The sequence below is a fragment of the Podarcis gaigeae genome (assembly GCF_964106915.1).
Source record: "Podarcis gaigeae genome assembly, chromosome: 12".
In the NCBI taxonomy this organism is placed as follows: domain Eukaryota; kingdom Metazoa; phylum Chordata; class Lepidosauria; order Squamata; family Lacertidae; genus Podarcis; species Podarcis gaigeae.
Genome location: NC_139688.1, coordinates 47,809,746 through 47,822,702, shown reverse-complemented (window position 1 = coordinate 47,822,702; position 12,957 = coordinate 47,809,746). Strand labels below are relative to the sequence as shown.

The window sequence follows — 12,957 nt, the reverse complement described above, 5'->3', positions numbered from 1 at the left end:
GTAAATCCACTGAAATTAACAGACATGACTAATTTAGGCCCATTCATTTTGATGGGTCTACTCTGAGTGTAACGTAATTGGATGCTGAGTTAAATATACACCTGAAAGGCCAACTATATCAACCCATTCCCCAAACCAACAATCCTTTATAAAGTAATTCCTTTATATAACATTGGAGAGAGATTAATGGTGAAGCAAACCAGTGATAATTTGGATTGTCATTTTTTCCAGATTGAGATGGGGTTGAGTCTGGAAAGATCTCCATATCCACACAAACAATGCTTTTGTCCCACAGTCTTCTCAAGCAAAAACCACAAATGCATTATGAATGCCAATTAAGGTAGAATTTGCTGTAATTCCAAGTGACACTATTTACAATGGCACTCTTTAGAAAAGTCACCCCTACAAACTGACCTGCAATGGTGGCGGCGATTCATCCAGCCAAATTCTTTCTTACAGTCTAGGCAGCAGCTTACTTCCGCATCACCAAGCCATCTTTGTGCTGCAGTGAGTTTCTGCTGGAATTCCAAAGCATCCGACTTCTGCCAAAGGGCATCCTTGTCTCTTTCAAAGGTGTGCATAAAGAACAATTCATCATCTGTGAGTTTAGGTTTTAATAATTTAACCCCAGCCCATCACAGGAAAAACAAATCTCCCCTAGTAAGGCAAATATTGTTTAAATACAATGGATTCTTAGCTAAAATTCTAGTTGGACGCCATGCTTGTCTTTTTGCAAGCATTCCATATATGACATTGAGCAAGACCATGTGGGTGGGTACGAAAGGAAGACAGCCCATATGTGTGCACATAAACAAAACATAGCCTCTCAAGACCATTTCCCTCTACTGTTGCTGGCTGTGCTTCAATCTTTCACTTTTATAAGATCTAAATAATAATAATAATACATTATCTATTGCATTTTATCATGAAGAAAATCTGAAAGTCTGCCAGAGAACTGAAAGGAGGAGGGAGCGTAGCACCAGCAGCCACAAATAATCGCCTGGCTAGCAGATCAAGCCAACATTTGTGAACCCACATGGCAAGCAGTTTTGGAAACTGAGAAGAGTGTCAGAAACAGTTTGTGAAATGGTGTTGGGGTGAGGTGAGAATCAGTTATCTTAAAGTGGTTTTTTTTGTTTTAAACAGATGAACCACAGCACTAGAGAGCCAGGGCCATTATGGTTCCTACAGTGAGATGGTTTTAAGCGTTACAGTTTTAGTAGGAACACAGGGCATGTTAGTAACATGTACCGATAACATGTGAAGTAGACTCATAATTATGATCGAGTAATGATTACAAATGTCAAAAAGGTCGAAATCTCCCATCTTTATACCATTTCAGACCTTTGTTAACAACAACAAAAAAAGTGCAACCGCATGCATGTTTACTTGGAATCAAGTCGCACTAGTTTCAATGGGACTTATTTCCAGGAAAGTGGGAATAAATCAGGGAGGGTAAACCTGTAAAGATGAGCAAAAACTACACACATGTATGAAAGGGAGACTTATTAAACATACATTGCTCAAATCTCTTTAGGCCTTCTGTGCTGGATATTGTTTTGGGGGGGAATGTATTTCTCTGTGGTTTAAAATGTCAAGTGTGACCCACAAACCACAGGACTTAACAAGTGCTGAAGTAATTGCAAAATATGTGGGGAAGATGTATCATTAAGAAGCAAGGTGTGATGCCACTGCCGAGAGAACATTACATTGCATAGAATCTACCACAGTTGCACAGGAAACAGAAAGAAAGATGGTTCAGTTTGCAAGTAGCCACTTCTTCTAAATGCCACCAGCAAAGTAACTGAGAACATAAATGAGTAAAGCTTCTCAGATGGGGTGCACAATTGGCCTCACCACAAACCCTGGGGTCATATTCGTGCTGGAGGTGTGTTGAGCTAGTGATACAAGCAAATTGGCCAGCGCAAAGATTTAGGAGCCGGTGGCCTTAGCTATGCTCCACCATTAGAATCAGAAACCCACATTTTTTTCCCCATGAAACACTAGGGCAGTGGTGGGCCCATGGTCCTCAGAAGTTGGAACCCTCCAAACCAGCCCCATCTTTCCTGGATGATGTCAGGGGCTGGAAAGTTCAAGTTGCAGGGGTCACTTTTTGATGCAAAGGACAAATCAGGAGTACACTTCAGAGTGTGCTCCTGACCCTTTCCTTTGAAACTGAGTCCCCAGGTGTCATGGTGATGCTGGGTGATTGACAGAGGGCGGGCCTCGACCACCTGTCAAAATGGCCTGAGTGTTGTCTGTGGGAGCTTTGAATCCAGCCGTTTGGCTGGATCAGATTTGCGGCTCATGCACTAGGGCTTGGTTCTCCAGCTTGCATTTTCCATGGCCCAGACTGCTATTTTCTATGGTCACTGCTAGATTTTTTGCAGAGGCTGCAAAGAGCCAGAGGTCTACTGTTCCTGCTGAATTAGTATAGATGTAACACTAGGTATCACTTCACAATACAGTGGTACCTCTACTTACGTGCACCTCTGCTTACGTATACTTCGGGAAACGCACGCGGCAAACCCAGAAGTGTTTTTCCGGGTTTCGCCCCATGCGCATGTGCAGAAGCGCTCTACCGCACCATGCGCATGCACAGAACAGGCACCTCCTATTGCGAAAACCTTGGAATCTGACCAGAGCTCCAGAACAGATACCGTCCACAAGCAGAGGTACCATTGTACATAAATGAGCTACCATTAGTGCAATTTTTTACTCATTTCCCCCCCTTAAATAACAACAAAAAATAGCTTCAGAGAAGCCTTAGTCTTAAGAAGATTCCTTACATATTAAAAAAGGTAAAGGTAAAGGACCCCTAGATGTTTAAGTCCAGTCAAAGGCGACTATGAGATTGTGGTGCTCATCTCGCTTTCAGGCTGAGGGAGATGGCGTTTGTCCGCAGACAGCTTTCCGGGTCTTGTGGCCAGCATGACTAAACTGCTTCTGGCGCAACGGAATACTGTGATGGAAACCAGAGCGCATGGAAATGCCGTTTACTTTTCCACTGCAGCGGTACCTATTCATCTACTTGCACTGGCATGCTTTTGAACTGCTAGGTTGGCAGGAGCTGGGATAAAGCAATGGGAGCTCACTCCATCACGCAGATTTTAACTGCCAACCTTTGGATTGGCAAGCCCAAGAGGCTCAGTGGTTTAGATCACAGCTCCACCTGCGTCCCTTTTTCCTTACATATTAAGGATTGCACAAATGCAGTTAACTTGCACTGTTTTCGTGCAGGCATAGAGAAGCCTGAGCAGCCTCAGGACCATGGGGAGTGAAGGGGGACATTTAACTATCCTTCCCTGCAACAACCCCTCTCTGAAGCTGCTGTTCGCATTTCGAGGGGAGCACCGATTGTTGCTAAGGGAAGCTTGCCCTGAAATGCAAACAGCAGCTTTGGAGAGCTGATCTTCACTGGATTTTGCCAGGAAACTGAATAGTAGCTTGCATGAAGGTAGGCAATTTATGTTGATTTCCTGAGTTAGTTTCACCTTTGATATTAATGGCGAAATGACGAAGAAATGAGCACATGTATTCCCCCCAGCTCCACTGGAGTGAATGGGGGCATTGGAAGCGTGGGAGCTTCCATCGCCTGCAGAAGATCACCGGATCAGAGACACTGGTTGATCTAAAACTCCACAGGGCATTGATGTGAATGAGGAGCTCCATGCAAATAATCCACTAGCATTTGAAAAGAGCGGGGTAAGCGCCTGCTGCACAATATTCTACACTCATATTGGAACCACATGGCGCTTTGGTTTTTAAAATTCTGTGTCAAAAAATACTAAATCAAATAAATCCTACATGTGAAAGAGGTTTCAATCAACAGGTGACCACAGGTTGGGACATGAGCGCCACCTTGTGGTTTAAAGGCAAAATCGCTGCTTTCAATGTTTTTTCGAAATCCCTCCCTCCACTGGAACTCAAGTTTCAATTATGACAAGCCAAGGAAGGGGAAATCAGACACTGCAACAGCAACAGCCAAGGGGACACACACAGATTCTCTCTGCAAATTGCCTGAAGGGTTTTTGGATCCCCTAACTGCTGCCTTCAACCACATGGTGGTGCCAACCCTCAGTGAGGGTGCAACCTGCAGTATCTTGATAATACTTCCTATCAGTGAATACTTCCTACCAGCGCTGCTGCCACCATGTCTCCTGAGTACCTAGGGCTCAAGTAACAACTCTGGCCTTTCTAAAGGTAGAACAGTATCATATCCATATCTTTAACAGCCTTGGGGCTGCAAGGCATTACTCAGTAACAGCGTTTCCTGCCCTGCCAGGAACTGCTGTGATCCAGCAAGTGGGTCTTCATAGTGAGTTATGGAGAAGGTCAAAAGTTTGAACCACTGCAGGCCCAAGGAGGCAAAGACCGTTCCTAAATAACATCTTACTTCCTTGGAGCTGTGGTTGAAGTATTACACTTGGGTAAGGGTTTGGATAGGGACGTGGGTGGTGCTGTGGGTTAAACCACAGAGCCTAGGACTTGCCAATCAGAAGGTCAGCGGTTCAAATCCTCGCGACGGGGTGAGCTCCCGTTGCATGGTCCCTGCTCCTGCCAACGTAGCAGTTCGAAAGCACGGCAAAGTGCAAGTAGATAAATAGGTACCGCTCCGGCGGGAAGGTAAACGGCATTTCTGTGCGCTCCTCTGGTTCGCCAGAAGCAGCTGAGTAATGCTGGCCACATGACCCGGAAGCTGTATGCCGGCTCCCTCGGCCAATAAAGCGAGATGAGCGCCGCAACCCCAGAGTCGGCCATGACTGGACCTAATGGTCAGGGGTCCCTTTACCTTTTAAGGGTTTAGAAAGTCTGTCACTTCCAGCATTCCACAAAAGACCATAATCATGATTATCCTAATATCCTAAACACCATTTGCTAAGGAGTAAACCCAACTGAGCTTAGTAGGAGTTACTTCTGATTTTGCTTGTTTAGGCTTACACTATAATTTTTTTCTTTAGTTCTGCTGCAGAACGTGCCAGGGATCCAAAGACAAGATTTTTCCATCCAGGTTAGAAATATTTAACGATGAGGCTACCAACCTGAGAAGTTCAATTAACCGTTCTTCAAGGAACTGCTTTGTTCTTGTTAGGTCATCGAGTTCAGCCAGTAATTTCCTTTCGTTGCTTTCTTGGTCTGCTCTCGTCTTGCTGAGTTTCTCGCAGTAGTCTTGAATTTGCTCATTTGCTTTGTTGACTTCCATTTGAGCCCTTAAATATATATATATCTATAATCTTTAACCATTCCTGACCTCAGTCATACCCCAATTAGTACTATGATTAATGTCTTTTCCACACAGCACAGCTATATCACAACACTGTTTCTAGTTGTCCTTCATTCTCAAGCACATATAATGAATCATTAGAACCATGGCAGGTTTTCAAAAAAATAATAATGCTAGCCGTGGAGGAGAGAGCTTGTTTTTCATCTGGGGGAAAAAAAGTAATTTTCATATATTAGACTTTTTAGATCTGGAGTCTTATTCTTTGTGCTGCAAACCCCAGCTGTTGCTGTGCTGAGGTCTCCTGAAACACCAACAGCCAGCTGTTTGTTGGTGCTTATGGAGAGCCCTGCACTGCATTTTGGAGTCCTGACAATCAGCTGATAGGTGGGCCTCAAAGTGCTATGACATCAGGTGTAGGGCAGGTGAGTGTGGCTTGACCAAAATGGCCTGGTGGGCCAAATGGAAATGTCTGGTGGACCTAATTGGGCCCATGGGTCAGAGGTTGCCCACCCATGCTGAAAGATAAATCGGTATTACCATACTTTTCTGTGTACAGTGGTACCTCGGGTTAAGTACTTAATTCGTTCCGGAGGTCTGTTCTTAACCTGAAACTGTTCTTAACCTGAAGCATCATTTTAGCTAATGGGGCCTCCTGCTGCCACCGCTGCACGATTTCTGTTCTTATCCTGAAGCAAAGTTCTTAACCTGAAGCACTATTTCTGGGTTAGCAGAGTGTGTAACCTGAAGCGTATGTAACCTGAAGTGTATGTAACCCGAGGTACCACTGTATTAGACAATGTATAGATGGTATATTACACCAGTGAAATTAGCTAAAATGTATAAGACAAATAATTAATGCTGGAAATGTAAAGAAAAAGAAGGAACATTTTATCATATGTGGTGGGAATGTAAAAAAGTAAAGAACTTCTGGGAAATGATATATAATGAGATGAAAAAGATGTTGAAATATACATGTTTTTAAAAAACCAGAAGCATTTTTACTTGGTATTATAGGTCAGGACATTAATAGGCAAGATGTTAAATTGTTTTTATATGCAACAACTGCAGCAAGAGTATTGTTAGCCCAGAAATGGAAACAAAAAGAAATTCCGACGAAAGAAGAATGGCAGACGAAATTAATGGATTATGCAGAATTGGACAAAATGACAGGAAGGATTCGAAACCTGCGGGACCAGAGATTTACAGAAGATTGGAAGAAGTATATGAATTATTTGAAGAGCAACGGTAATCAACAAATTATGCTAGTAGGACTACAAGAAGTTTTGTAAGGAGAAATACACAAAGTGTTACAAAGTAGAAAAAGAGAGAGATATTGGTTATGAGTTTGAAATGTAATAGAGAAGGTAAGAAATGCATACTGAGAGATTAGATTGGAAAGTTTTCAGACAGGATTGATGGAAGTCAAAAATTTGAATAAGATGTAAAAGTATGTTTAATTACTGTTGAGAATATGTTTTAAAAAATCTAATAAAAATCTAAATATAAAAAAATGACAAGGTTTTTTTAACTGTAAAAGAAGGATAAAAATTGGGGGTGGGTAGTCTTTTACACGGATAGTGATTTTTCTGATGCTGGTGATTGGTTGCAGGCATGAGTCGGAGCTTGTCAGCTGTGATTGGGTGGGAGAATGGAGTCTGCTGAGACTGCTGCTGTGGATTGGCTAGTGCTGCGGCAGTTGGGCGTGCAAATGCGGCTGCTGTCAGTTCGCCGGCAGATGCTCTGTTGCTTCTTCTGCATGTATTGGTAGCATTTATCAGCCGGGTGAGTGTTTTTTGGCATCCCTCCCGCAAATACCTCAAAAACTGTGGGCATTCCCCCCCCCAAAACTCAACAACTTTGGGGGCAATTCTCCCCCCCAAAAAACTCAACAACTCTTGGCCGTCTCCCCCCACTTTCTAAAATTGTATTGTAGCCCCCCAAAATAGGGATTGTGTTATACAGGGGGGCGTGTAATACACGAAAAAATACGGTAATATCCTCCCGTACTGATGATGGTGAGGTTGAGGTTAAGCAATAGCAGCTTGCCTAAGGCCACTGAGCGAATTCAGGGCAAAAAGATTTAATGGAGAACTTTCTGATTTGTAGCTTAGCCTCTAATTGGTCATTACGCTACATCAGCTCTCTTTGCAAGATTTAAAACTTTTTATATAAAAAACAACAGGATAAACAAAGTTTCTACCTTTTTAGGTCTTCTTTAAGCTGTGTCACGTCCTCATCTCTTTTTTGCTGGGCTGCTTTGTACTCTGTCACCTGATCCATGGCCAGGTCCAATTCCGTGCACAGATCTCTTTTCACAGCCTAGGAAGATTATTTTAAAAAAGGTAAATAACAAAGAGATGTATAGAAGGCTTTTCAGATTCCATTCAAAATCTTTAATAAATTGCTAACTGAGATCTGCACGGATGTGGTTGCAGGGTATATTCAAAGTGTTAACCTTTTGTTATCACCAAAGCCTTAGAGATTTTCTAAGTAACAATTTTCCTGTATTTTCCCCAAATGGCTAGCAAAAGCTATATCTAAGTAACCACAGCTCAGTGATCACCAACAGTGGAAGTAGAGATGCTGTGTAATACAAAGGCTTTAGGTAGAACGCAAACTAATGGACACCCTATGACAGAGCAACATGTTTTTACAAGTTTTTTTAAAAGAATTGTTATAGTTTTATGAACTGATAAAGCAATTTTAAAAATACATTCAACACAATATAAAACGATAAAAACTATAACAATTCTTAAAAACAACAACACACTTGTAAAAATGTTGCTTTTTGCCCTTTTAGCTGCAATCAAGTGTACAAAAAGAGTCAAAACACAATTAAAACACAAACTAAAAACTCAGTGGGTTGAGTTTGGAAAGCTAAAATCCAGATGGCTATATTCGTGCTGCAGTCTGATTTTCAAGACTGATTTTCCAGTGTTTGGGGTGATGGCAGGGTGATAAATAATAATAATTATTATTAATTTATATCCCGCCCTCCCCAGCCGAAGCCAGGCTCAGGGCGGCTAACAACAATAAAATAAGACAACATTTTAAAATCATTTCATTAAAAAAAAATACTTCAAATCAAATTGATGGCAACCATTGGGTAGAGTTCTGTGAGCATTGCCAAAGGAGGGAGTCAGGCTGTGCCCTGGCCAAAGGCTTGGCGGAACAGCTCTGTCTTGCAGGCGCAGGCCCTGCGGAAAGATGTCAAGTCCCGCAGGGCCCTAGTCTCTTGTGACAGAGCGTTCCACCAGATCGGAGCCTGATGATGTTACAGGGTGATCTATATGCATAAGGGAGATGATATGCCAAGTTTTATGCAGCTTGAAAACAGGGTTCAAGGGCATATTATTTGTTTTTAAAAAATATGTATGCAAGCACAGAACATGCTGGCTTGCACCTCTGTAGCTTGGCCGTAGTTTCACCCTACCCACTTTTGATGTATTCAGGTTCCTGTCTGTTAAGTGTCAGTGCATATTCACCATTGAAGCACACTGTCAGCCTCAGAGAGAGAGTTGCTTCCGTGAGTTTCTTATTTCAATCAGATCATGGACCAACCTGCAGTTCTTTGAGTGCTTCCTTTGCAACATGTGCTTGCTGGCTTTGCTCTTCAACTTCCTGCTTTAATTTTTCGCAGTCTTCACTGAGAGCCTGGCAGGACCCATAAAACACACATCAGCGTTGATTATTATTATTTTTAAAGAGAAGTTATCCGTTTGTCAAAACAAAGAGTTACACGGTTCCTCCCTTTCTTAAAGCCGCATGCTTTAATAAATCTGAGGTTAACTATCACCCTTTTTAAGTATTCAAAAGAATGTGTGTGTGTGTGTGTGTTTTAGAGGGGGTGTCAAACTGAGCTTCTAAGGATGCTCTGCTGAATATGCTTTGATACACAGGTCGCGATCAGGAACACTGAGAAGACAAGGGTTGATAATGGGGGAGGCGTTTAGACAGATTCAGCCAAAACATGTTGTGAAGTCCTTTTCCAGGCCTTCATGCTAAATGTGCAGACACCAGGAGTGGAGAAGGTGGGGCCAATATGCAGGGATATCTGGTGAGAGACGTATTCCCCCTCCCCACTTTTCTACATACCTCAGGCCCAGTCGCTGTGCCATCTTGGAACTGGCGCAGGGATTGGGCCCAATCTGCCAACCACCCCAAATTTAGCTGCTGTGAGTGACCAGGTTACAGATGCAGCAGTAGCTCTGCCATTCCACAGAGCCTGGGTGGCGGCGGCGACGACAAATTTGGATTGCAAGTTTTCAATGCTTTTAATTCTTCATTTGAGGAGGATTCTCATAACCATGACATTATAATACAACCATTAAAGGTAAAGGGACCCCTGACCATTAGGTCCAGTTGTGGCCAACTCTGGGGTTGTGGTGCTCATCTTGCTTTATTGGCCGAGGGAGCCGGCATACAGCTTCCGGGTCATGTGGCCAGCATGACTAAGCCGCTTCTGGAGAACCAGAGCAGCGCACAGAAACACCGTTTACCTTCCCGCTGGAGCGGTACCTATTTATCTACTTGCACTTTGATGTGCTTTCGAACTGCTAGGTGAGCAGGAGCAGGGATTGAGCAATGGGAGCTCACCCTGTCGTGGGGATTTGAACTGCCGACCTTCTGATTGGCAAGTCCTAGGCTCTGTGGTTTAACCTACAGCGCCACCTGCGTCCCAATACAACCATTACACAGGTCTAATCAGAAGTGCTTCTGAAATCAACAGGATGCATTCTCAGGAAAGTGTGTGCAGGGTCTTATTTTAGCAAAAAGGACTCATTTACGTTAATTTACCTTAAGTTTTGTTTGGTGGTTTATGATTTCTGTGCTCAGCTGAAACCTGACTGCAGACAGCTCCTCTTTGCTGGTCTCTTGCAGCTTCTGGTGATGTTTCTCTGCCATCTCCAGCTGAGTTTGCAGGCTCGGGAGAGCTGCGTTGCAAACCCTAGACTCTTCCAGTTTGCTTTCCAATTCCTGTTTCTCCTGAGTGAGTCTTGAGAGATCAAGCTGAAGCTCCTCACGTTCTCTGGTGGCTTTATCCTTGGCAGTTCTGAGTTCCTCCATGAGCTGGGACAGTTTCTCTTCTGCCTCTGCCTTTTCAGATGTCAGACTGCAGATCTGAATGCCAAGCTCAGCCATGTCCGTGTTGGTCCTGTGGAGGAGGTCTTTGATCTCCACGTTTTCTGCATTAACTGCTTCCAAATACTGCTTGGCCTTGGACAGCTCCTCTGTGAGGCTCAGCACGTTCTCCTCCAGCTCCACCTTCTGCTGGGCTTCCTGGTCCCTCTTCTTTTGCAGCACTTCCTCTCGTTGGCGACACTGAAGCATTTCCTTCACATGCTTTCTGTTGAGGACTTCGCCTTGCTCTTTCAGTTGCTGGACCAGGGTCTTTTGCTCGCTCAGAACAGCCCTCCCAACACCCAACTCCTCCTGCAGCTTCTGCTGCTCTGCTGCTGCTTGTCGAAGCTTGGCTTGAAGGTCCACCATTTCCTCCTGAAGTCTCAACACCTCTGCCTGGTTGAGACGCAACTGTTCCTCCGAAAGGGCCAGTCTTGAAGCCAGTTCTTTGGCTTCTCTCTCCTGACAAGATGCCTGTTCCAACTGGGCATTCTCCACAGAAGCCTTCTCAGAAACAAGGGACTCAATCACTTTTGCCTGATGGAGGCAAGTTTTTTCTGCGTTTGCCTTTTCGGCCTCCAGGGCTTCCATCTTTTTCCTGCACCTCTCCGACTGTCCTTGTAGCTCCTTGCACTGGCTCTCCAAGTCTTGTAATGCTTCCTCTTTCTCTTTGAGCTGCAACTTCAGAGATCCTTCATATTCCCTTGAGGAGGACAGGCTCTTTTCCACCTGCAGGCCATGCTCTTTGGTGCTCTGGAGCTCTGTTTGCAGCGCAGTTAAGGACTCTTTGGCAGCTTCTTCACTTTTTTTCAGTTCTTGGTAATCAGCCTGCAGGGCATCCAGCTTTTCTCCCAGAACTTGGTTTTGCCTTGTGGCATTCTGCAGGTTTTCATCCAGCAGCTTGTTCTGTCCCCGGAGTTTCTTCTCCTTTTCATCCACGGACACCACAGAATCTTCAATCTGGCTTTGGAGCTGTTTCTCGGAGGCTCTCAGTCTGGCAACCTCAGCCTCCAGAGAAGATTGAGAAGCATCCAACTCTCTTTGCTTTGCTTCTAGCTTCTGATTGGTTTGCTGCAGCTTTGCATTCTGAGACTTGAGCTTCTCGTTTCCTTCAGAGATCATTCTCAGTGAGGAGCTTTGTTCTGTGGCCTGTTCCTCCATTCTTTCTATTGTCTTTCTGAGATGCTCTCTTTCAGAAATAAGTTCTCTCTTTTGCTCTTCTAAGCTCTTCACTGTTTGACTTAGTTTTGAAAGCTGAATTTCCCTAAGCCCAAGTTGCTCCATCGTGTTTTTTACTTCTTCTTCCATTGTTGTTTTTGTAAGCGTGACCAAACCCTCAAGTTTTGTCTTCTCTTTCTTTTCCTCTTCAAGGCTTTTTTCCAAGGATTTTATGGAATCCAACAAACCTTTCAACTGGATTTGAAGATCAGCCACCTCATTGCCCTTTGCTGTTAATGCCTTCTGAAGGTCGGCCATTTTAGTTGCCATAGTTTCCAGATCACCACAAAGTTTTTCAGATTCTTCCTTGCAGTTGACAGTGAGGTTCGTCAGTTTCGATTCAAACTCTTTCTGTGCCTCCTCCTTTAACTGGAGTTGCTCTTCTGCGATCTTAAGCAGAGAAAGGTGTTTATTATTTAACTCCTCAGCATTGGCCTTTGCCTCTTCTGCTTCATTAAGCTTCTTCAGCAAATCCTCAATCTTCAGTGCAGACTCAAACTGACTGGTGGCTTGTTGTGCCTTTTCATTCATTAGAGCATGGGCTTTGGCTACAAGCTCTTCATTCTTCTGCTCTCCTGACTGCAATTTGGCCAGAAGCTCACTGATGTGGACATCCTTCGTGGACACCAAAGCCCTTGCAGCTTCCAGCTCTTGGTTTGAGAGAAGAAGCTTTGAGTCAGAATCCTTTTTCCCAGACTCCAGTTCCTCCAGCCTTGCACAGTATTCTTTTTGCTTCTCAACTGCATTCAGTTCTAATGTCTGCAGGCACTTCTGCAGGTCCTGAATGGTGTCCTGAGTGCAGTGGGAGATCTCACGCTGTTTCTCCACCTCTCCCAGCATTTTCGTTAGCCTGGAGTTCTCCTCGCTGATATTCCTGCTCTTCTCTCTTTCTGTTTGCGCTTGCTGCTTCTCAAAGCTGATGGCCGCCTGGAGCTCCTGGTTTTCCTTTTCTAGATGCTGGATCCGATCCTGCAGTTCTTTCTGCCGCAGTTCTGCCTGGTCCAGCTCCACGTGTAGCTCATCAAGGCCCTCAAGAGGCTCAGCAGTTAAAAAGCTATTCCCATTGGGGCTGGAGGGGATCTCTTGGGTCTAAGAAAATCAGAAGAAAAATGGTTTTAGTTAGAAGAAGAGATGCCTCTTTGGTATATATAGTATATTCAGCATTTGGAATCCACCTCAGATTAGTATGAAGAAGCCTCTGACTGGGAAATCATCACAATATACAATTAAACCAAAACAGTAGGGCAATTATTTGCATCAAGTTACAATGGCATGCAGCTAAATGAGGAACACAGAGTGAGTTCCTCTCAGGTGACCAATTAGAAAAATAACATCAAGCGGATTCTACCGTAATTTCCCCTTCGTATGTTCAGTCTAATGGTAAGGGGTCATTA

At 44.0% G+C, this 12,957-nt stretch overlaps 1 protein-coding gene across 3 annotated transcripts in view; it reads right to left on the bottom strand.

The window, feature by feature from the left end:
• Positions 1 to 12,957, bottom strand: part of FYCO1 (FYVE and coiled-coil domain autophagy adaptor 1) — a 57,899-nt gene that overhangs the window by 23,237 nt on the left and 21,705 nt on the right. For all 3 annotated transcript variants that reach the window (XM_083705539.1, XM_083705541.1, XM_083705540.1), the window contains 5 exons: positions 10,022 to 12,652; positions 8,786 to 8,878; positions 7,425 to 7,543; positions 5,043 to 5,210; positions 415 to 564 (listed from right to left, as the gene is read on the bottom strand). In XM_083705539.1, coding sequence (XP_083561665.1) covers positions 415 to 564; positions 5,043 to 5,210; positions 7,425 to 7,543; positions 8,786 to 8,878; positions 10,022 to 12,652 — 3,161 coding nt within the window. The remainder of the gene's footprint in view (positions 1 to 414; positions 565 to 5,042; positions 5,211 to 7,424; positions 7,544 to 8,785; positions 8,879 to 10,021; positions 12,653 to 12,957) is intronic.